General features: G+C 40.0%; 1 protein-coding gene across 1 annotated transcript in view; it reads right to left on the bottom strand.

Annotated features, from left to right (window-relative positions):
• Nucleotides 1-24,319, bottom strand: part of Heatr5b (HEAT repeat containing 5B) — a 76,738-nt gene that overhangs the window by 24,357 nt on the left and 28,062 nt on the right. The window contains exons 18-26 of the mRNA XM_087907340.1: nucleotides 23,406-23,596; nucleotides 21,286-21,445; nucleotides 18,503-18,692; nucleotides 17,608-17,777; nucleotides 9,524-9,668; nucleotides 8,800-9,039; nucleotides 8,153-8,404; nucleotides 3,019-3,200; nucleotides 397-465 (exon numbers count right to left, since the gene is read on the bottom strand). Of these exons, the coding sequence (XP_087763466.1) occupies nucleotides 397-465; nucleotides 3,019-3,200; nucleotides 8,153-8,404; nucleotides 8,800-9,039; nucleotides 9,524-9,668; nucleotides 17,608-17,777; nucleotides 18,503-18,692; nucleotides 21,286-21,445; nucleotides 23,406-23,596 (1,599 nt within the window). The remainder of the gene's footprint in view (nucleotides 1-396; nucleotides 466-3,018; nucleotides 3,201-8,152; nucleotides 8,405-8,799; nucleotides 9,040-9,523; nucleotides 9,669-17,607; nucleotides 17,778-18,502; nucleotides 18,693-21,285; nucleotides 21,446-23,405; nucleotides 23,597-24,319) is intronic.

Raw genomic sequence — 24,319 nt, 5'->3', positions numbered from 1 at the left:
GCATGTATCCAAAGCCAAACCCTGAGCTATGATGGAAAAGGGAAGAGATTAACACCGACTACCTTACATTTCCTATAGAACACAAAAGCAAAACAGATGTGGGGGGAAAAGATGGCTCATCTGGTAAAGGTGCCCACTGTCAAGACAATGATTTGAGTGGGAATCCACACAGTGGAGGAGACAACCATGCTACAAGCTGTCCTGACCGCCACATGAGCGCCGCACAGCCAACACATCAAATAAGTAAATGAATAATTTTATTTGAGAATTTATTAAAAAGGAATAAACATTATTGTTTTCCAAGATAAAATCAATTTGATTTTCTCTCTTTAAGTGAAATCTAAAACCTTTAGAAACGTATAGAAGGCAGCCATAGAAAGCCTGCTTTCTTCTTACCTGGCAAGCTTTTGCTATTATATCTGACGGTGTATCTTGTGAAAAGGCTGGTCTTAGGGCAGCTCCCACCTAGAAAAATGAGCAAATCATTTATTTTAGAGACAAGTGGTAAACTTTGTGTCACTAGAGATTAAAGGACCAAATAAACATCTTTGCTCCTTTCTTCTTTTTTACTATTAATTAATTAATTAATTAACTAATTTATTTATTTATTATGTATACAATATTCTGTCTGTGTGTATGCCTGCAGGCCAGAAGAGGGCACCAGATCCCATTACAGATGGTTATGAGTCACCATGTGGTTGCTGGGAATTGAACTCAGGACCTTTGGAAGAGCAGGCAATGCTCTTAACCTCTGAGCCATCTCTCCAGCCCCTGTTTCTTTCTTCTTTATCACCCCCTCTTTAATTCTTTCCATTACAGTAAGATTAACTATGGTTATATTTTTCTTTGATTCTCAAGAAGTTATCAATATCAAATCTATATGGAAAGTATGCCCAAAGTGCAATCTTGTTTTCTTTTGCTTTTGTTTAATAGTAAATGGGACTTTCTGACAGAGTCACATGTTAACAAAGATAACCAAAGACTGTGACTTTTTTTGTGTTTCCTCCTCAGCTCCATATATATTTTGTAAACAGATTTCTAACAGCCTTTATGTATCTCTTGAGTAAATATCAAGAAATTGGGTCAATTTCTTTAAATAACTGAGGAATTATAAATTCAGAGGTACCAAAGTACTTCAAAGACCATTTCACCCCACAAAAAGATGCTTTAAAAGGCTGCTTAAGGCCGGGCAGTGGTGGTACACATCGTTAATCCCAGCACTCAGGAGGTAGAGACAGGAGGATCTTTGTGAGTTTGAGGCCAGTCTGGTCTATAGAGGGAGTTCCAGGACAGCCAGGACTGTTGCACAGAGAAACTCTGTCTCAAAATAAACCAACCCCGGCCCCCCAAAAAGGCTGCTTGAAATTATTAGCTTTTAGGAGACCAGCTCAGTGGGTAAAAGCAAGCTAGACAATCTGAGTTTGATCCCTGGGAACTATGGTAAAAGGAGACTATCCTCTGATCCCATTCATGCATTTGTGTATGCACACATGTGCATGCACAAATACACAGAGCCATGGATTCTCAGGCAGATAATGAGATGTAAGGCATATGAGCTGAATGAAGACATTACATGTAATCTGTTCTTAAGTTGAGGTTTCTATAAACAGTCACTAAGCCGTTTACATGGATGTCTGGAGACACTCAAAAGTTCCTTTCGATGACCACAGACATGTGGCAGCTGACCACGGTATGTGAACTGGCACTGAAGGAAAACAAAAACTACAAACGAGTTAATTGTGTCTACTGACAAAATGATTATGACAGACTCAGTAAAAGCAAAGAGTCAATATTGAATTTCCAGTAATAAATAACCGTTCTATGATTACATAAGACAATGTTCTCATCCTTTAGAAATATAGTCCAAATGGCTCAAGGGTAACAATACATGACTAAAATAATTTACTTTGAAATGATTTAGAAAGAAACTGTATTACATATGTATGTCTGTGGAAAGAGGAGGACACAGGAGGAGGAAGGGAGGAAAAGAAAGTCAGCTTTCAAACAAACAGACCACATTTAGCAATAGACAGGAATGGGGGAAGGATATAAAATGGTTTGGGGATATTTTCCTGAACATTTGAAATGATTTCTAAATAAAAAGACTAGAGAGGGCAGAGAGATGGATCTCCTCCACACATCTTCACTCTAGTGATCAACTGTGCACAGCCACCTGCAGCACAGCTGCACCTTCCTTACCTGTAGTTAAGTAGTTTTTAGGTTACTCACAGCTTTAGTTACTTATCTGTTTACTTAGGTCTGTTTTGGGACAAGGTTTCTATGTGTAGTCCTGGCTGTCCTGGAACTCACTATGTAGACCAGGCTGGCCTCAAACTCACAGAGATCTTTCTGCCTCTGCCTCTGGAGTGTTAGGATTAAAGGTGTGCACCACCACCAGGCTTGAACAAAGTTTTTAGACAAGATATTGTGTGTCTGGAACCAAGTTTGGGAATAATTTCAGTTAAAAAAAACAAACAAACAAACTTGGTTTTGCTTGCTAGTATAACTTTCCCCCAACTTTCACACAGCCTCTCCCCCTTAATGAGCGATTAGTTAATGGTGTGTCTGAAGTCAGAAAAAACAAGTTCATCTGTTTAGAGTGTAGCAAAAACAATTTCTTAAAACTCTGCCTCTTCACTAGTCCCTTTGGTGGCTGCTATCAGGGGTCATCTCCTCACTCACTCACGAGAGGAAGTAATAAGGCTGCTCGTCAAGACTCAGCACATGCACACAGGGGCAGCAAATCCATACTGAGGCTGTGGATGTTCTCTTTATCTTTTAAACGGCAGGGAAGCGTAAGACTGGAAAGCAAGGCTGGAATTTCTATTCTAGTTTTATCATTGCTCTGCTATCACAACTTAAAAATAGTTACAGCAGTCTGACCCTTCCCCAACTGTAGGTCGACTGAAACGATGGAACAGATGCTCCAGGTTTGAGTTCCATATGAGGAGACGACAATCCCTCCTTTAGTGACCCTCACAAACTCCATTCGATCTGTAAATAAGCAGCAAAACTCACATTAGCTTGATACTGCTCCAGGATCACATGACCTGGAAACTCTGGCTCAGGCACAGATGCAAATTTCTTGATAATGTCTTCAAGTGCCTGGAGCCCAGCCATTCGCAGTTGGTTGCTGTGATCAGTGGCAGCCATGAAGGCCATGCGGATCAGGTCAGAGAGATGCAGCACAAGGAGGTCATCTGCAGAGGAAGACAGGACGCAGACAGCAAAGTTTACCCAAACTAATGAAATAACAAAATATGAAACAAATCAACTTGATAAAGCACTTATGATCTACATAATTCACAATGTCTAAAAAAGAAAACTCCCATCAAGTGTCCTGGAACAGCGGGAGACCTTTAATAACATGCTAAGACAGACAAACACAGGGAACACTGACAGCAGAAGCAAAATACATAGTAACATTCCCCAATGGGCTTGTTACCCCCCTCAGCAGAGGCTGGCAGGGCTTTTCTGTAAGGGCCGGATACTGAGTATTTTTGGCTTTGCGGGCCATATTATCTCTAAGGTAGTTACTCAGCTCTGCTGCCACACCAAGAAGACAGCCGGAGAGTGCTTACAGAATACAATAGACGATGCTAGAGAAACGAGCCCTCAACTCCAGTAAATGTTTGTGAAAAGTGGCTGTGGGTTGTATTTTCATCACAGGTCATAGCCTGCTAATTCTTATTGTAGAAAAATACAGTGTGTTGTCAGGAAATTTGGTCTACAAAATTATTCTCTAAAAGATTTTTTAGGAGAACCGAGTGGGAAGGGAGTCTTGATCTTTTAGCACCAGGGCAAAGGTAACCCTAGATCTTGCTTAAAAGCAAGTCTCAAAGGAATTCAAATAACACAAAGTACAACAATTTTCCTCCATCCCAGGACAAAGTTCAGCACAATTTAAAGGAACAGCAGACTTCACCACTAACTGCACAGCATTTACATTGTCCAGCATCTGATGACAAGTGTCAAGAATGTGAAGGTGGAGAGAAACACAACTCCTAATAGAAAGAAAGAATCAACAACCAGAAACTGGTTCCGATAAGAAAGGCACAGCAGAATCAGCGGCAAAGATTTTACAGCAGCTGCTGTCCACTGTGTCTGCCACACAGGAAAAGGGGAACATAAGGCACAAAACAGAACAAAAGAGACGCTGGGTGAGAACAGACCAGGCCAGGTACTAAAGGTCAGAACTTAAAACACAGCAACAGACACTATCTAAAGAAGCAACCAAACTCCAGTGTCCTACTGCACAGCACGGAAGGCTGGAGATGGTCTTTCTGATGTACCAGCAATTCAGTGGCTCAACTCAATCCCCAAAGACTTATTTAAATTGGGTTTTGTGGTTACTATTGAAAAGGTAACAAGACATGATTTCTTCAAGTTCCTATTTTAAAAGCCCAACTTTAACATTTCAAGTTTAAAGAGTATATGTTGGGTGGACGGCACTGAAAGCAAAGAGAGAGAGAGAGAGAGAGAAGAGAATTTGGCTAGCACCTCCAAATGGTCTCATCTAGAGGAGCTTAAAAACCAGCCTCGAGAGGAGTAACAAGCTCATGCCAGAGTTTGGGAGAAGATATCCCAGGCAGAAGGATCTGAATTAAAATGGCTCTCCTCATGCTATGCCCACAAAAGCAGAAATAAAAGGACAGTATTTTCCCCTGTACGCTCTGTCATCTAATTCACTGTTCCTGAAATGAGAGCTGATTTCCCCAACTACTCACAAGCCCCTCTATCTTTTCTGTAAAATCTAAGAATAATATGTAAAGAGTGGAAATGGAAAGAGGGGCTGGGTAAACTGCAACATGGAAGGAGCATTTGGGGGCTGGGAGGGTTTACTGTACTCCGAGAGTAGTCATTCCTATAGCTAAAGCATGGTACACAGGAAGACCAGGAGATGAGGATGCCATCCAAAGGGCCTGGAAAGCACAGGGACTGGGTGGACATTTTCTCAGAGTGCAGAGTTCACTTATGTTTCATACTAGAATCTAAGCTGCATCCTATGAGACCATCTTACCACTCAGCCACAGCTGTCAAGTACCCACTGATCAAAGAGTACATGCAGAGCACATGGGGGATCACCCACACTGCTGTGGGACAATGGTCTTTTATCCTGTCACTTGTATTATTTTTAATAAAATGCTGATTGACCAGTAGACAGGCAGGAATTATAGGTGAGGTGACCAGGCAGGAAGTAGAGACATGGCAACGAGAATTATGGGAAGAGGAAATTTTCAGTCTGCAGTTGTCACCCAGACACAGAGGAAGCCAGACACAGAGCAAGCAAGATGTGACTGGCTCACTGAAAAAGGTACTGAGCCATGCAGCTAACATAGACAAGAATATAAGTTATAAGAGTTAACAAGAAGCCTGAGCTAATGGGCCAATCAGTTTATAGTTAATGTAGACCTCTGTGTGATTTCTTTGGGACTTAATGACTACAGGAACCGGGCAGGACAGAAACCCTGACAACAAATGGTGCTCACATGGACAACTGTATCCACATAAAACCTGAGAGAGCTTGGGAAGTAATTCTAGACAAAAAAGAATAGAGTTAAGCACAGCTTATTGATAGCAGCATTTTCTCAGGTAGGCTCTGTTGGCTAGCGGCAAATGCGTCTCCTTTAAGAGAGGCTTCCTGACTCAGCTTTAGCTGTAAAACCTTGCAGCTCTTTTAAGAGGTCCTGCCATGAAATACTTAAATGGTGTTGATGAAAAGCTGACCACATGCTTTTTAGTTTTTAGCCATAGCAGGAAAAAAAGCCGCGCCATTTTAAAATGCTGACTTTCTGGGCCGTCCTGCCAGCTCAAACTCTGACTTTCAGGCAGGAGGTCCGGCTACAGAGTATTTGAATGTGGTTTGTGAGCAGACTGATGCAGCTTGCTTGGTGGCAGGGACCTTGAGATGCCATAGAGTTGTGGCGATAAATATGGCTCCGGCCAGTACCTCTGCCATGAAGCTGGAATCTCAGAAAGCTAAAAAATGGGCTGGATCCAACCATCAAAGCCATGGCTTTACTCCTCTCCATATTGCTTAGCAAATTAAATACTCATGTGGTCAGAAAAAGAGAGAGATATAGAGTAAGGAGAGATTCAAAGATGAAGAAAACCTCTAAATGGTTTACAGTGTGTTAAAAATGTATGCAGACTTGGGAGGAAAAAAGTTTAAAGTCCTTAAAATAAAAAAAAAAAAGAGAGTAGTTGGATGTGGGGGCACACACCTTTAATCCCAACACTTGGGAGACAGAAGCAGGCAGACCTCTGTGAATTCAAGGTGTGGTAGCATATGCCTTTAATCCCAACACTTGAGAGGAAGAGGCAGGTAGATCTCTGTGAGATCAATGACAACCTGGTCTACAGAGTAAATTCCAGGACAAAGATACACAGAGAAAACCCGTCTCAAACAGCCAAAAAAAAATTAAAAATAAAAATAAAAGAAAAATACGTTAAAATAAAGACATGTAAAGATGGAAAATACACAGAGAATCTGGATACTGTATGTTATTATGTCCTCTTTGAATTGCTTGAATGCTGAGGAAGGAGCAACAGCTGCTAAAAGATATTTGCTTATAAATGTTGCTAAATTAATCCAAGATAGGTATTTTGAAAATATCTTGACTTCAAAATTGAAGTCAAAAGATATGTTACTTTGGAGAAGAGGTTTTGCTTTTGTTTCCACAGAAAATGAGAGGTTATAGATTTATTCTGAGTTAAGAAAAACCAGGTTTGATCAAGGAAGACCACTTGAGAAATCTCCAGTAGGAACAGATGACCCAGATATCAGAGTTCTACATCCAGAACAGATTCAAGACTGCTGCCTGAGATGATCAAGCCTCACAGGATACTCCAGTCATGACTTGATCATAATTCTAAATTTTCTTTAGGCCCCCATAAGATTATCAGCACCCCCAATCAGCAGGAAGTAGCCTGGAAAACTACACCCACATTCCCACAAATTGGACTATGGATATTTTTCTTTGTTTAGAATGTTGGTTACAATATGTTATGGATAATGGTCAGGAAGAAAGCTAAACAAAGGAGATTAGATTCAGAGTTCTTGTTTCGAAAAAGGGAGGGGTGCTGTGGGACAATGGTCTTTTATCTTGTCACTTATATTATTTTTAATAAAACGCTGATTGCCCAGTGGCCAGGCAGGAAGTATAGGTGGGGCAACCAGACAGGAAGTAGACACAGGGTAATGAGAATTATGGAAAGAGGAAAGTTTCAGTCCACAGCTGTGACCCAGCCTCAGAGGAAGCAAGATGTGACTGCCTTGCCAAAAAAGCCACACAGGTAACCTAGACAAGAATTATAGGTTAATGTAAGTTATAAGAATTAGTTAATAAGAAGCCTGACCTAATGGGCCAATCAGTTTATAACCTAATGTAGACTCTGTGCTATTTTCTTTGGGAATTGCTGGCTGTGGGGTACCGGGTGGGACAGAAACCCCAACAAGCCAGCCCCTCATGTTACACAACAGGGTAACAGAGAGACAACCAAACACAGGTTAGGGAACTTCTAACAAGATAATTCTTTCTTCTTCTCTGCATCTCATCAACTATAAAATGAAGATATTTATTTCTGGGGCTAATGCTCAATTTGAAAATTCTCTATATTGACCCAAAGGAGATAAGGTAGAAAGCACTTATAAAAGGTTTATTTTTTAAAAAAAATGATATTTTCAGTAATAATGTCATTTTTCCTTTTCAAAGATGCCAAATAGTAATTTTCATATATTCCCATATGTGAAATATGAGGGTTTGAATGTGCCATGGATTCATGAATTCTGACTGTTTCTTTGGCTGGGAACAGCAAAGTTCATTTGATTTTTGACCCAAAAGTTCTATCTTCTCTTTTACAACAAAGTGTTAAACCTAGAACCATTCCTGAGGAAACCTAGGTGGCAAGTGTTGTTATTCTAATCTGGGAGAATGATTAAAATTCATACACACAGATATTTAGAGCTACATGCATTAACCTTTCTACACCCATCTTCAGATAAATACAAACAAGTCGTCCATAGCGATGGACACTTAGGTCAGTGTGAGAAGACTTGCAGTAAACCAAAGGCACAGCCTACAGTATGCCACACAGGGGAACCTCACACAGACCAGAATACTCTGGGGAAAAGAAGTGACTTTGCACTCACTCTTAGGGTTCCGCAGTTTAGCAGAACGCGCCATGGCAAGGTCGAAGTGAGCCTGGTCCGCATTCTCACACAGGTTGATGATGCGGCACAAGCAATCAGCAGCAAACACCCGCGTGGCCCAGCGAGGAGCCACAAAAGGCTTTGATTTGTCTTCCTCGCCGAGAGTAGTAAACATGGTATCGTCATCCATCTCATCTTTCTTTTCAGATTCTTCATCTTTGCCACTGCTCAGGAGGGCTGCAGTACTCATGTCTACAACAAGAACAGTGACACCGTGACTTTCCCATGGTGAAGGTAAGGGAACCGACAAGCTCCTTCTGAACCGAAAACAAAGGAGACAAACATCAATTAACCTTACGCACATCTCATTTGCAAATTTAAATGGAATGATATGCTATGCTCACTACAGAGAAACCTGGGATTTTTAAGATGTAAAAATTTAAGTTGAACTTTCAAAAAGCTTAAAATATATTTCAAAAGCATATTCGTTTATACTATGATTTAAACTTCAGCATTTTACAGGGACTTGTGAATAAAAGCTATCAATATTTTTAAAAGTAGGCTCAAATTAATATAGCTGCATATCTATGCTTATATATCAGAAGATGATTTTCTCATTACTTTAAGAACATCATTTAAATACGTACCACTAGAAGCTGCCAAGACATCTTTACAAAGCATCAGCCAGTGGGAGAGTTTTTCCACTGCTAGTGAAGAAAGCATGTGCCCCAGAGTGTCATGAATGTCTGAACACAGTTTTCGGTCTGTCTCTCGGTCTAGCATTCCAAACAGAAGGCCCTCAAGCCCCGTGTCTGTTATATTAACGCCCTGGTGCCGGCAATGGATATCACCTCGATTACCAACTCCAGGTACGAAAGGAGCGACATCTGAAAAGGAATTTCACAAGCGAGTTTGTATGAGCCGCTGTACACTATAGGCAGCACTGACACCAAAGACCAAGCCTACCATGTGACTCACAGTGGCAAGGAAATCTGTCAACGCCTTTTAACTGTCATCTCCACCCACATACTGTAGGGTGAAATGTAATCTGACAGTAACGGTAAATCCCTGCCTTCTAAAACTGATTTTCTGTACTCTTAGAAATATGAAAAATTTCAGCTGGTTCTAGTGGCACACACCCTTAATCCCAGCACTTGGGAGAGGCAGGAGGATCTCTGTGAATCCGAGGCCAATCTGGTCTACAGAGTGAGTTCCGGGACAGCCAAGGCTGTTACACAGAGAAACTCTGTCTCAGAAAAAAAAAAAAAGAAAAGAAAAAAAGAGAGAGGGAGAAAGAAAGAAAGAAAAGAAGAAAGAAAGAAGAAATATGGAAGTTTTAAGGAAAGGCTATTGGTCAGTCAGAGAACTCACTGGCACCGACACTCTCCTTGTCCCCTGCATTCTTCGCCAGGCTCATGGCGTATTCACACACTTCTGCTGCTTCTCTCTGCGCAAGCTGCCGGAGACAGGCCACAGCTGCTCGTCGAAGTAACAGGTGGGAGCTGCATAGGTGAACCTGTCAGCATAACAATTGCAGGACAGTATTTATAGCTGTTGTTCTTTAAGTTCATTTACCCAGGAAGCAAGCCTTACTTCTGCAGAAGTTCCTTTTTGAAAGACCTTGGTTATTTAAAATACCATCAGGGACCGGGGAGATAATTTAGCAGTTAAGAGCAGTGGCTGCTCTTCCAGAGGACCTGGGTTCAATTCCCAGCACCCGTGTCAGGGAGCTCATGAACTTCAGTCCTGGAGGGAACTGACATCTCTGACCCCCTTGGGCACCTGCACTCACCATGTGCTAATATTCATACCCAGACAGACAAGCCACATAATAAAAACGGATAAATTTTAATTTCTAAATAAGTATAATACAATCATATAATAGCATTTTGACAAGATACTCACATCAATAAGACATATAAGAAAGACATCAGTATCAAAATACCTATGTTGTGATCTGTTCTCTAAAGCTCATATGGAAATCCAGGACTGTCTGCTCATCTTAAGTATATAAATGAGGCTGGAGAGATGGTTCAGAATTTAAGAGCAGCATTGATTGTTCTTCCAGAGGTCCTGAGGTTAATTCCCAGCAACCACATGGTGGCTTTTCAGCTATGAGATCTGGTGCCCTCTTCTGGCATACATGGAGGTAGAATGTTATATAAATAATAAATAAATAAATCTTTTTTTAAAAAAGTATCTGAATGATTTCACTGGAATATTGTCTACAAGTACATAGAAAGTCAATGCAGTGAACAGAAAGTATTGAACAGAACATACAGTAAGAAATAAGAGTGAAGGAGAATATTTATTAAAAAAAATAAAACAAAATCAAGCAAACATGAACCCAACCAAAGAGAACTAAAAATGGAGGCTTGGGTACAGACTTATTCCATCCAGACTGTCCCTACAAAAATAAATGTAGTACACCCCAATAGCCGTAGTAAAATATCAGAAATACAGTTCAGTCTTGGGTGCCAGTCTAGGGTTGAATCCCACCTCTGTTGACTATACTTAAATCTGTCTATTTGTAAAATGGGAATGAAATATTCACAGGATTACAGTAAAAATAAGATGTAACCAAAAGCAAAATGCTTATATCAATACAGATGCAGGTTAATTGCTTACTACATATTAAATATCATCATATTGTCACAAATCTGTATCCATGCACTGCTTCGAAAAAATGGAAGCATTTGAGAAAGATTCTGAGATACAAATGCTGGAGGGGAGAAGGGTAGTATACAGAGCACATAGCCTTCACAATACTAGTTTATCCTAAGCTATCAGAACAGCATTTGTGGGGTTGAGAGGCAGCCCACCATTAAGTCTCCACTGCTCTTTCAGGGACCAAAGGTTGCTTACCAGGCTCATGTCAGCCTGTGACTCCAGGTCTAGGAGATCAGACACCCTCCTCTGGTCTCCACAAGCATCCCTCCCACATGCATATACATATAAGCCAACATACACACACACACACACACACACACACACACACACACACACACACACACGCACACACGCACACAAGCATGCATACACATAAATTAATAAGTTTTTAAAACTTAAAAAGGATCTCTTTTTTTCTTTTGAAGAACATCTTTTTACTTAAGATACACATACATGTATAAAACCAGCCTATGAAATCCACATCAAATATTAAGAAAAGTAAAATGTAATGGAGGGGAGAAAATCCTGATTAAAAATTATCTACTTTCCTTCCTAAAATACAGATTTTCCCAAACATTCACATACCCTAAACTAGAAAGTATAAGGTGTAGTCATATCAAATGGAAAGAACACCATCTCTTGGTCATGTAATTTTGAATGTTTTATGTGTAGAATGTTCCTCCTATCTTACACAGTTGTCTTTTAGAATCAGTTTAAGTAGAATACTATAAACTTTAATTATGTGATAATTATAGAGAAAGAAAATACACTCAACAAATATGTTGACTGACCAACCAAAGAGAAAATTAAATTAAACATCCCAGTCTATAAAGTGATTTATTTGCCTTTGATTTTGAGACAGGGCGTCAGGTAGACCACACTGAACTCTATCTCACAATGAAGTTGAACCTGGCCTTAAACTCCAAATCCTTGGTCTCTCCCCACCAAATATTGGGATCACAGGCATGTGCAACCACACTTGGTTACAAGTTTTTAAAAGCTTCATTTCAGAGTCCCCGATGTTCAATTTTCCTTCTGTCTTTACATCTATGACATTAGAGATGCAGTACAGTGTTGTTTTCCAGTTCTGGTGTCCTACACTGAACTGTAATGATACCATGGCCATAAGTTATAAGACCACAAAAATGGGATGCTGGAGAGGTGGCTCAGCACTTAAAATTGTTGGTCCATCTTACAGAGGACCTTAGTTAAGTTGCCAAAACCCAAGGGCTACCAACTCTCTGTAATTCCAATTCCAGGGTATTTGAAGTCCTCTTCTGGCCTCTGTAGCATTTGATGTGCACAAACTCATGTAAACATGCACACACGTGGGCATACACGCACAAACACACTAAAACAATTAAAATGGATTAATGTAATTCTGGATACTATTATTTCACTTGTCTACTGGAGTTTGTAGATGGTCTCTGACATAGCAGTTTGACTTAACGCTTTTTGTGAATTATAATAGTAGTGATAGCGTTCAGTCCAAACCATGTTTGGAAATCTGACTTTTTCACAGTCAAGGAATGTGTGGTAAGACCCTCTGATGATGCTCAGCGCCAGCGCTAAGCCTACTCTCATAGTTAGCCATGTGGTCATCTATATAAGCAGCCAACACTGTGCACAAAATTCACGGCTTTGCTCAGCCATGCTGTCCAGCAGGTTAAGGGTCATACATGCATACTCAACTTCTGATATTTTTAACTTAAGTATTTATCTAGACCTATTCCTTTCATGAGCCAAGGACTGTCTGTATTTTTTAAAAAAATCATCAATTACAAGGAAAAGTAAAAATTAAAGAAAATGATTGCTGTTTGGTCAAAACTGATATATTAGTGTATGCATAATCTCTAGTTAAGTGTGATTTTTCATTTATCAAAGCTGAAGATACAGAAACTTAGGAGCAAATGGCATTATAACATCCATGGTTTGTTTTGCCAAGATATTTTAATGCAATAAAGTCATCTTTGGCAAGATTTCTAAAAGGAGAAAGAATTGAGTTTTCATGTATTGATCTTACAATCAGGAATAATTTGATGATATGAGAATATATGATGAAACCCAAGAAAGACTGTACCACAAATTTTATACAGCTGTGTGTTAATAAGAAATGACACAGTTCCTCCAGGATTTAATTCTAATTGTCAACAAAAATGTTGGCTATGGGATCGATTCGCAGTGCCACTGCTTTTACACGTAGGTGGGTGGGCTCTTTCGGCAATGACACATAGGTGGGTGGGCTCTTTCAGCAATGACACATAGAAACCTTTTTCTTTCCAAGCTGAGTCTTGCGATGAAGCTCTGGCTGGCCTGAAACATACTATATAGAACCAGGCTGGCCTCAATCTCATACAAAGAACTGGTTTCTCTGCCTCCTGAGGGCTGAGATAATAAGCGTGTACCACATGCCTGGCTAAAGAATATTTACTTAATCATAAAGACAAATTTCAACTTGAAAATCATTCACTGATAATTTCTAAAATTATTCTAGATGATGCAAATGCAACAATTTTGTCTAGACAAGAGGAACTTGACACATGACACATCACATGACAAAGTAGTTGTTTCTAAGTACAGAAATTATAATAATTCAGAATGGCACTTGTGCTTTTAGAAATACATTTTGAACAGTTATGGTGTAGGAGGGTCTTCTGTTTATGTGTTGCTTTCATTGGATGAATAAAGAGACTGCCTTGTCCTTTTGATAGGGCAGCTCTTAGGTGGGCGGAGTAGACAGAACAGAATGCTGGGAAGAAGGCAATGTGGCAGAAGCCATGATTCCCCTGCCCGAGACAGACGTAGGTTAGATTCTTGCCGGTAAGCCACAGTCAAGTGGTTATACACAGATTAATAGAAATGGGTTAATCAAGATGTGAGAGTTAGCCAATAAGAGACTAGAGCTAATGGGCCAGGCAGTGTTTAAATGAATGCAGTTTCTGTGTAATTATTTCGGGGGTCCCGCCGCTTCTCATTACAACACAGTTCTAGTCTCAATCATCTCTGGTAACAAGCACAATAGAACTGACATGAATCTACAAACGTCTGAATTCATTTCATTACTTGGGATTAATGCACATACAGACTATTTTTAGCAAGTGTCAGAGCACCTGGCAAATGCAAACTGCATGAGAGGCTTTGGGCGATGTTTCAGTAGGGCAGCCACTTGAATGCCCTTCTCTAGTCCGCTACGCCATCTCCTGCCCCAGCTGACAATAATCTCACTTACCCAGTCTTTTGGAAGAGGTTCAGGAAAGTATTCCAGCATGCCTGTAATAAAACCCCAGATGTTCCACTAAGGAACCCAGCTTGGAAATATTATCTTGTGCTAAACATAGGAAACTCATTGTGTTCCCTGTGGCTTGGTGATAAACTCCACTCAGTTAAGGAATCGGTTTTTACTTTACTAGATCCTTTTACCTATGTTTTGTCAACCTCTATAGCATAATAAAATTTAAAGAAGAAAAAGATGGGGACTCAATGGGGTAAAGCACTTGCCACTCAAGCCTGAGAACCTAAGTTTATATCCCCAGAACTTAGGCAAGAGTTGTTGGACACAGTTGTGCATGCATCCGTCCTCCCAAAGCTCCTACTGAGATACTGCTGGTGGAGACAGGAGCATCCCTGGAAGTCTGAAGACCACCAAGCCTGGTGTACACAAAGACCAACAAGAGACCCAGTCTCAAACAAGATGGAAGGTTGACAGCCTAAAGCTGCTCTTTGACCTTCATTTGCACACTTCGATACACACATGTTCACACTCATATATACACACCAAGATTTAAAAAAAAAATGTTTTCAAAAAAGAAACAAATGGAGAGAGAAACCAGAAAATCCAGAAAGGCAAGTCTGTGTCTTTGTGGCCACGATCCTGTCTGAGCTGTATTCGGCGAGTAACAAACACTACCTATGACCCCACAGCTTACATTAGGTCACAGCTTTTGGCAGAATGCTTGGTTTCCTATTATAAAGAACAATGTAACACACACTGATACTCTACTGTTTTCTTTCTATATACATTTTGTATACATGTCATATGCATTTGGTTCTACCCTGTGTCTTACTCAAACTCCTTGATGGTTTGGGACTTATTGAATTCTCCCTAAAGTAAAATAGGAGCATGCTTTATTGAGTAAAATTAATTATACCACATCAAACCAAGTATGTATCATCGTGCCCTTTATTATCCTATAAGGTCTTCCTTTCCCCTCAACAATAGCCTCCAGAGGTGACATCTACTGTGGCTTCCTCCAGCCTCCTCTTGGTTTCCTCTCCTCCCTGGCCAGATAAGACGCCATCATTTCAGCGCTGTCTCATTCGTATTCCTTCTCTATGCTGATGCCTTTTATCTATCCCGCAGGGTCAAAGTCTACTTATTCAGGTATGGAAGTCTAGTTTCTTACGGTCTTCACCTAACTCATTTACAGCTGCTGAAGAAAAAAAAACCCAACTGAGCAAAACTGATCTCATCACAAATCACACCCTGGAGCCTTAGCATGTCATTAGTCTATTAATCTGGTAGAGCCCCTGTAATTCTCGGGGTAGTTCAGTTTCCTACATCCCATTCTCCTCAATTTCAGATTCCCTCTTCACAGAAGTTAATCTCACCTTTCACTATTAACATAAATTATCAGGCAACATCCTTAGTTTCCAGACACCAAATCTCTAAGCCCACCTTTAGCTACATCCATCTCCTTTTAGCCAGTTTGCACTGAAAGGGCTATCACAGTACTTATGCCCTGGAAACTCTCTTCAACTAAAATGCACTTGGATTACTAATTATTCCCTTTCTTCCCCAGATGTTTACCACCCCCGTCTATTGGCTCCCTCTCATGAGCACGGTAACAGGCTCACAAACCGCTATGACAGGAGGAAAAGCATCTCCTATCGCCTGGACACTATCTTCTTTTTTTAAAACTTAAAAAAATGATATTTTTATTGTATGTGTAGCATATATTTCTGTGTATCGTGTACAGGCAATACTTGAGGGGCCAGAAGAGAGTGCTGGATGACCTGGAACTGGAGTTACAGACAGCTGTTAGCTATCATGTGGTGCTGGAAATTGAACATGGGTCCCAGCAGCTCATGTTCCTAACCACTGAGCCATCTCTCCAGCACCAACATCCCCATCCTCTTCGTGACAAACAAAGGCCAGGAGTTCTTTTCCTCCATCTCTAACCCAATGGCAGAGCACACTTAGACTTCCACTTCTAGCGTTCCTCCAGTGAGTTCTTGCTAAGAAGGAGCATGTGACAAAGTCAAAGGGCACATTCCAGCTCTCATCATCCTTGTCACGCGGGGGCAGGCTCACTGCTCCTCCACTCCACCTGGCTTCTGAGCACACACCTCTAACTCTCCTTTCATCTGTCTTACATTACTGTCACCCTCCCCTTTCTCTTCCCGTTACCTCTTAATTCTCTCTTGTTTTATTTTATATCTCGAAGATGCTGGGTTGTTCATTCAGCATTCTCACTGATGATCTCATCCACTTCCATAGCTAAAATACTTAGGCTTCCAAACTCACTTCTCTAATCCTTCTTCTTTCTACAGGCTCATGTAATCAGTCACATTATTCACAATCCCCAACTTTGCCCAACAATGCCAGTCAAAGGAAATTCCATCACCATGCTCAGGTCAGAACACTAAACACATCCTTCTTACTTTTCCCTGAGAGCCAACTAATCACTCATTCTGTCAGTTCTCCCTCTTAAATATAATCTGAATCCATTTTTTCCTTTATTCTAATTGCAACCAACCTAAAATTGCAAAAACCCTTATCATCCTGCTGCTACAATACCAACACCTTTACCCTACTGTAGAGCAGTCCAGTCTTCATTGCACAGCAAGAACAGAATGGGGGAAAGGACAGTTCTGACCTGTGACATCCCTATAGATGGTTCCTCATAGCTTACTGAAGAAAGTCTAACGTCTTACTATCTATGAGGTCTGCATGATCCTCTGCCTGGCTGACTGCTCAGCCACAGCTTTCTTTTCACTGTCTGCACTCCCGTCTTCTCCCAGGTTTAACCACATAATAACTGACTCTTTAAGTATATCACACTTCCCATGCGCCCCTCGGACACATGGACGCTGTGCTAGTCTACAAACTAAATTCTATCCTGCACACCACACCTTAAGTTCTACTTTCCAGGAAGCTAACTTCTGAACGTCTGGCTTACGATAGGTGCTGCGTTACATATTCCTTACGTTGCCCTTATGCCTTTTCTTTTCTGCTTGCTTACTGAGAATCAAACCCAGGGCCTTTAACTGCTACACAAGTGTTTACCACTGAGCTACAGCGGTTCTAGCTCTTACCTGATTTATAAACAGCTATTTTTCATTGACCCTTGTTAGCTATAAGCTTCATAATGACAAAGGCTTGATCTTTTCTTATTCATACAAGTGCCTGCAGTACTCTGCCTGATGCCTTGTATATAACAGGGTATCTGTAAGTACTTGTTGAATGAGTGCACTGCAGATTGCGATGACAGCAGCAGATCTCAGACCTCGGACTGCTAATCAAGCTCTAAAAAACACAGTTCTGAGAGGGCAAGACTACATGTGGCAAGTCCTTAGCTAGGATATAAGTGGTTCATCAAAAATATTTCTTAAAATGCAAAAAACAAAAAGAAGAAATAAAAGAAGATAGCAATTGAAACTTAAACTCTAAAACTTATGATCCCCACCAAACATATTTGTTTTGCTTTGGTCCAATTTGGCCTTTTGGTAAAGACATTTTAAAGCTCCCAAAATAAAACAATGAAACAACATAGCTGTATACTTACACAAAGGCTAGGAACAAGGCTAGACAGATTGACATGCCGTGGGGCAAACATGTGAAGCTGTTGAAGGCAAGAGATGGCAGCTGCCTGAACGAGAGAGTCGGAATGGTCCTGGGTGATCGCACAGCCCACCAGGCAGGAGGAGCGGATGGTGGAAATGGTCGCTGCATTTCCTAACGAAGTAAAATACAACTGTGTTATCAGTGTCTCAGAAACACTCCTGGGGGAACCATCTTCCAGATGACTCCTTCTTTCAATCATCATTCAGTCCGCTTAAGTACTCTGAATAGTCTCCAAACATGTCTTCAAAACACAACTGTATTTAGAAGGCAATAATTCATGTCTTAGAAACATATTTCTTAAAAAAAGTTACACTATACTTTATAACCACCAATCTGCCGCTAAATAACCAGAAGATTCTTCATTTTGTGGTTCTCTGCATAACAAATGCTACAATTTTCATTACGATAATTTTAAATACTATTTGAATAATAATAAAAATCTTCTTGCGGCAATTAAAGAAAAATGTTACATATTTTCTGCATAGTAGTCTAATTACCAAATATAGGTATTTGAAATTTTCTTCTAACCTGAAATAAAATAATTTTATGTACATATACCAGTCAGGGAAATCACATGATCATGCACAAAACAAAACCTTGGAAGTTCATAGTCCTCTCTACTTTCATATTCTGTCTGTAAAATGGAGGTAATATATATATTGCTCAACTGTGTCATCATTAAATGATGACAATACAAAGTTGACCTCCTTTTGTGGATTAATTAATAAATGAAAATTATTAAAAAGGTTTGCAAGCAACATGATGGTGACATTTTGGAAACTGAGGGAACAGTAATTGCCCATGGGCTTTCTTTAGTTTAAAATGAATTTGCTTACCTTGCAGTTCTGGCCCAACAGTAGTTATTATAGCACCTAAACACCTGCCCAGACACTGATGGACTTCTGTGTGTGAAGGTGGAACTGTCAACAGCAAGGTGAGAACTAGAGACAATGTGGGTTCCACGTATCCGCGGTACATTGGGCCACTGGAATCTACTATCAAGGCAAGTGAATGAAGAGACCAAGTCTACAAGAAAACACAAGTCTATTTTAGTTGTAAGGAACAACTGCAGTACACTGAATCAAGTATGCTAAGTTGTTACAGTCACGTGAATATTTTTAAACATGTTCTGAGACAGAGTTTTGCTGTGTCATGGGCTGACCTTGAAGATGTGATCCCTAGCCTTCCAATTGATGTCATGTGGCACCATGTGCATACTCTTAAAATTTCACTGCAGCTATATTTGCTTAAGCATGAGATGCCTGAGAAACAACAAAGGTTAAAAAAAAAAATCCTCAAGGAGTAAATGTGATTCAGTGACCCTAAAACCTGGGCTGTGGTAAAACTGGAAACAAGAGAGGAAATGAAGCTAATTAGGTATCAACCAACCTAATAATGAAAGTACAAAAACTAAAATGTAATAAACAATAAATATGCTTAAAAGTATATATGTGAATTACGAAGATTGCAGGTAAATGTGTGGTGCTGTAAACAATCATTCTAATTGCTACTGCAGATCGAGAAAGACAAATGCTATGTTTTCTCTCACTGACAGAAGATGACACTGAATCCTCATATATATGTGATTTTGAAATATTCATAGAGGTCATAAATTAACTACAGATCAAGTGGAGAGACTGACAAGAAGGGGAGATAGCACTAGTGAAAAGGATTAAAAGAGAATAGTGGAACAGAAAGGGTTAAACTGGGCTTGGGGAATGGAAGGTGGGGTAGGGAAAGGAATATGGGGAGAAATAAATAACACTAAAGACCTTTCAAAAAAGACATATGGGGTTGGAGAGATGGCTCCACAGTTAAAAGCACTGGCTTCTCTTACAGAGGTCCTGGGTTCAATTCCTAGCACCCACATGGCAGCTCACAACTGTCTGGAATTCTAATTCAATTCCAGCGAATCTTGCACCTTTACACTGGCACACATGCAGGCAAAACACCAACGCACATAAAAATAAATAAAATCTTTTAAAAAAGATATATGGAAACCTACTAGAGGAGAAGTTCCATATATATAGGCGTGTACACACACACACACACACACACACACACACACACACTGCAGAGTTAGCCTATAACAGGGCAACAGTGATCCTACTAGGCAAGAGGCTGAAAAATAGAAGCCTATTGATAGGCCTGAGTTAGTTCTCTTGGAGTCATTGTCCATTGAGGCCCCACAGACTCCCCCCAAAAAATTTAACAGATTTTTGACATTGTTCCTGATTACACTTTTGAACTTGAAAGTAAGATCCTATTGAAGAGAGTAATTCTTGAGTCATAGACCAGGGTAAAATTTTACTGGTATGGACCTAGAAGCTTCATCACACTGGCTAGCTGCATAGTCCTTGAATGTTCTACCAGAAGAGACTAATCATCAGTCATATCCAGTTATGAATGCTGCAAGCTACAAGAATGAATGGCCAGGGAAGACAAGCCCACTACTGGAATAGTGGCATGAACATCATAGGAATAACCAACTATTTCTGATTGGATTTAAATCCTGTTCCACAAGATGAAATCATGCCTGCCACCATTATCAGGCTAAGAACCTATAGCTAGATGGTCCTAAGCTGTAGGGGATATCTATTACTACTGAGGGGCTAAATGATACTATTAAACTGACGCTTAATGATCTATCGTTGTATTTATGGATCAATGTGTATCTCAATCTGCCTCTGAGAACCCTCTATTTGCAGTGGATGGAGACTAATACAGTGACCCACAACTTGTCCAAGTGCAGGAAATAAAAAACTGCAGAACTAATTCTCATCCCCAAAGGGAATGTACAGACTTCACTGCGGAAGAGGAGGCAGAAAGAGAGTAAGAGTATAAGAGAACATTTCTTCTGGACACAGCAGGGAAGCTGCAGATATGAATTCATAGGAATTTCAAAAGCATGTACAAGCAAGACCAAACAACAGAAAGGAGAGAGGAGCTGAGCATACTAACCCATAGCTAGCAAGCCATGAAGATACTGGCAATTGTTGGCTGCAGGGAAAGGGAGAACAGTCTTCTCTAAGAGCATACGTAGCCTCCGGTAAGCTGACCACCCCCCAGCAGAAGACCACACATCAAAGAAGATTTAGGAAGTACAAACTGGTCTTGAAGGATTACAAAACAACAACAAAATTTTTGGGTGGGAAGAGAAGGGGGTAGTGAATTGAGAAAGAGTTAGGAGAGGGTGAATATGAACAAAATATATTGTATGATATTCTCAAAGAACTTAAAAAGCTACATCTATCTATCTACCTATCTATCTATCTATCTATCTATCTATCTATCTACTATCTACCTACATACATGCATAAGTATACACACACAGATGAATAGCCTTAATTAAGAGTAAAAGGTAGACTTTGAAGATTGTTAAAAAATAAAACTCTTGCTAATGTCTATGGCAAATAAGCTGAAATAACAAGGAAAGAGCATACAGTACATGTGTTCTACCAACTTCTCAGTCATAGATATCATTTAAAAATTTTGTGTCGGGTACATTTCTGTGATCCCAGCACTCAGGAGTCTGAGTCAGTTTGAGGTCAGTTCATGCAGAACAGGAAGACCTTGTCTCAAAAGTAACTGTAGAAAAATACTGTAACACTGTATTTACCTGAACTTCAGGGGATGTCCCATCTTGAGCTAGAGCCAATAAGATGCTGACACTGGTTTTTAGGTGTTGTCCTGATCCTATGCCACCGACATAACGGTGCAGACAACCAAGGGCCAGGGAATGACCAGTCCTGGATACGACATCTCGAGCCGACTTCAGCCTGACAAAACATGATGCAACAGGAATCGTTTGCTCCATTTTCTTCTAGTAACAGTCTTATTATGAATCACACACACAAAAGGAAAACATTCTGGAAAGTAATGGAACAATAGTCCTTATAATTGAACATAAAATTTACGAAGTATTTGTGGTACTGAGGCTCGCTGACAGAAAACATGCTCAGTGTACAAAGTCCTAGGTTCTGTCCCTAGTGCCAAGGAAAACAAACTACATCCCGAGAATACACAACATAATAAATTAAATTAAGAAATTTATTTTATTTTATTTTGTTTTGTTTTGTTTTTGAAGTGATAGGGATTAAGCCCTGGATCTTGTGTACACTAAGCAAGCACTCTATCACTGAGCTATACCCCAGCTACTTATAACCAAAGTCTCTATAAAATGGGCAAATTTCTACATACTTTATATATGTATATAAAAGACTTATTTTTATTCACATATAGGTAAATTATATGTGGGTACCCACAGAGACCAGCAGAGGGCACTGTATCCCCAAAAGCGAAGTTATAGGAAGTTGTAAGCTGCCTGCTGTGGGTGCTGAGAATTGAACTTCGGTCTTCTCAAGAAGTAGTAAGTACTCTTAATTGCTGAGCCATTTCTTCAGTCTCAGAGGTAAATTTTTAGTAAATTTTAAAAGTAAAAAATATTGCATATAAATTTAAAATAATTTACATTGAGATGTACTTATTCAAAACTCATCAATTACCCAGTCTAGCCTCTAACTCATTGCAATTCCACCTTAGACTTCCGAATGTTATCACAGGCATGAGCATCACATCTGGCTTTAAAACTCACCAATTTAAAGTGTCACATACACAATGATCATTGGACATTGTAGGTAACCATCATATAAACATAACACAATGGTCAATTAAAATATATCACACATATAACTTCTAATATACTTCTACCAACACAGAAAAAATAATGGAAATTAATTTTAACAGCAAAATATTAAAATACCATGATGCAATTAACAAATTATTGAGATATCTTACACTGTCTTTCAATCCGAGTCTGAAAATCTGATGTAAAACACATACTTAACAGTGCTCATCAGTTTGGGGAAGACCTGCTTCAGCTGTTCAGTAACCGAAGCCAACTGTACTGAGACCAGCACTCTCTCTACTTCCTAATTATGGACTCGGTGGAAACTGCCCTCACGCTCCTGCGACCATGCCCCTTCCAGGAGGAGGGACTAGAAACTCACACCCTGAGTCAGAATACATCCTGATTCCTTAAGTCGCTTTGTCAAGGATCTTAACACAGCATCAGAGTTGTTATCTTATAACCAACGAAGCTGCCATTCGTATGTGAAAAAGATAAAAGCTATTTTCCAAGAGTTCAGAAAATATTTTAACTCTTTCTCTCTTGCTAATATTATGACATGATTAATACACTTACTGTTTAAAATACATGAGTTAGGAAGGATAATTTACATGATTCTTGTGTTATTTTTCGGCCTTCTGATCTTTAGCGTCTCTACTTGAGCACCCACTTAACACCACCGAAACCACAGTTCTCATCTTACTCAGGCTTGTCTGGACCCGAGATGGCTCTTCATAGTCATCATGCACAACAACCCTTAAACCTGCAGTGTAACTTTATTCCTTTTCTCCTCCAAAGTGAGACCTTATTCCAGGAAGTGAGCAAAAGAAAGAGAAAAGTGGGGTAAAGCAAGGCAGAAAGAACAGCGGACAGCGGCAGGCGCCTGTGGGTGACATGACGGGGAAGTCTTGACTGAACACTCTTGATTCCAAAAGCTAGATCTCTCCCAGAATCTAGGGGTCCATAAATCACTGAACTACAAGTTAAGATTATTATAAAATTGCCCCTTGCTGTAAATCGTGTGGGAAATACATGCATAGTCTAGGTAACAGTTGCTGACTGCTTAAAAGACATCTTGACTGGTTGAGAAACGTTTTAGGGGATGCACTTACTTGTCAAAGCTGTACTGGGCCATTCGAGCAATAAAAGATGCCTCTCCCACCACCTGAGCCATTCTTCCAAGGGCTTCCCCTGCCGCACACCGTAAGATGGGGTTTGGGTTGTCAAGAGCGCCCATAACCAGTGTCAGAGCAGATTTACGAACTTCCTCAGGTCCTAAAGTGCTCTTGTTTTCAGCTAAGCCCTATATTGATTTTAAAGAAGAATAATGATATTGATTCACAATTCATACTGAACAAAGATAAAGATATGTTGCGATCTTAGAAAATCCAGATATCTTTACAGATTACATAAGCTACACCTGGGGCTGACACCTACTAGGTGGATTGTGATCACTTCCTAATGTAACTTCAGAACATGTTATTAATAATCAGAGTTCATGGCAGAATTTCTACCAAGGGCTAATACTCAATATTCTTTTGGGCATAAAGGATACTACAAGATTAAATTGAGCACTAAACATCAATACTGTAGTGAGTACGAAACTAATTCATTTGTATAAAGTTCAGTAAAAAACAGTATGTGGCTCCAAGTTGTTGTTCAGTTACTTGAGGGGATGAAGCCGGAAGAATGCAAGGTCCACCTATTTACACAGCAACCTCAAACAAGACCAGCCTGGGCAACTAGCAAGACCTCAACCTCAAAATAACAATTAAAAAAATGAGCTGAAGATAGTTCAGTGATATGTGCCTAACACATATCAGGCCCTGGATTCAATTATCAGTGCCACAAAAAAAATAATAAACAAAACAAAGAACCTCACAATTGTGTGTGAAGTGTACAGTCAATATATATGTAAAGACAGATGAGGAGGTAGTAACTGAATGATGACAGAAGTTTGTCTTCTGTTCCATACACCTGCTGCTTTGGAATTTAATTTTCTTGTCTGAGATGAAAAACCTTAAGC

Source organism: Myodes glareolus, chromosome 6 (genome assembly GCF_982192425.1).
Source record: "Myodes glareolus chromosome 6, mMyoGla1.1, whole genome shotgun sequence".
In the NCBI taxonomy this organism is placed as follows: Eukaryota; Metazoa; Chordata; class Mammalia; order Rodentia; family Cricetidae; genus Myodes; species Myodes glareolus.
This window is presented reverse-complemented; position numbering and strand designations above follow the sequence as displayed.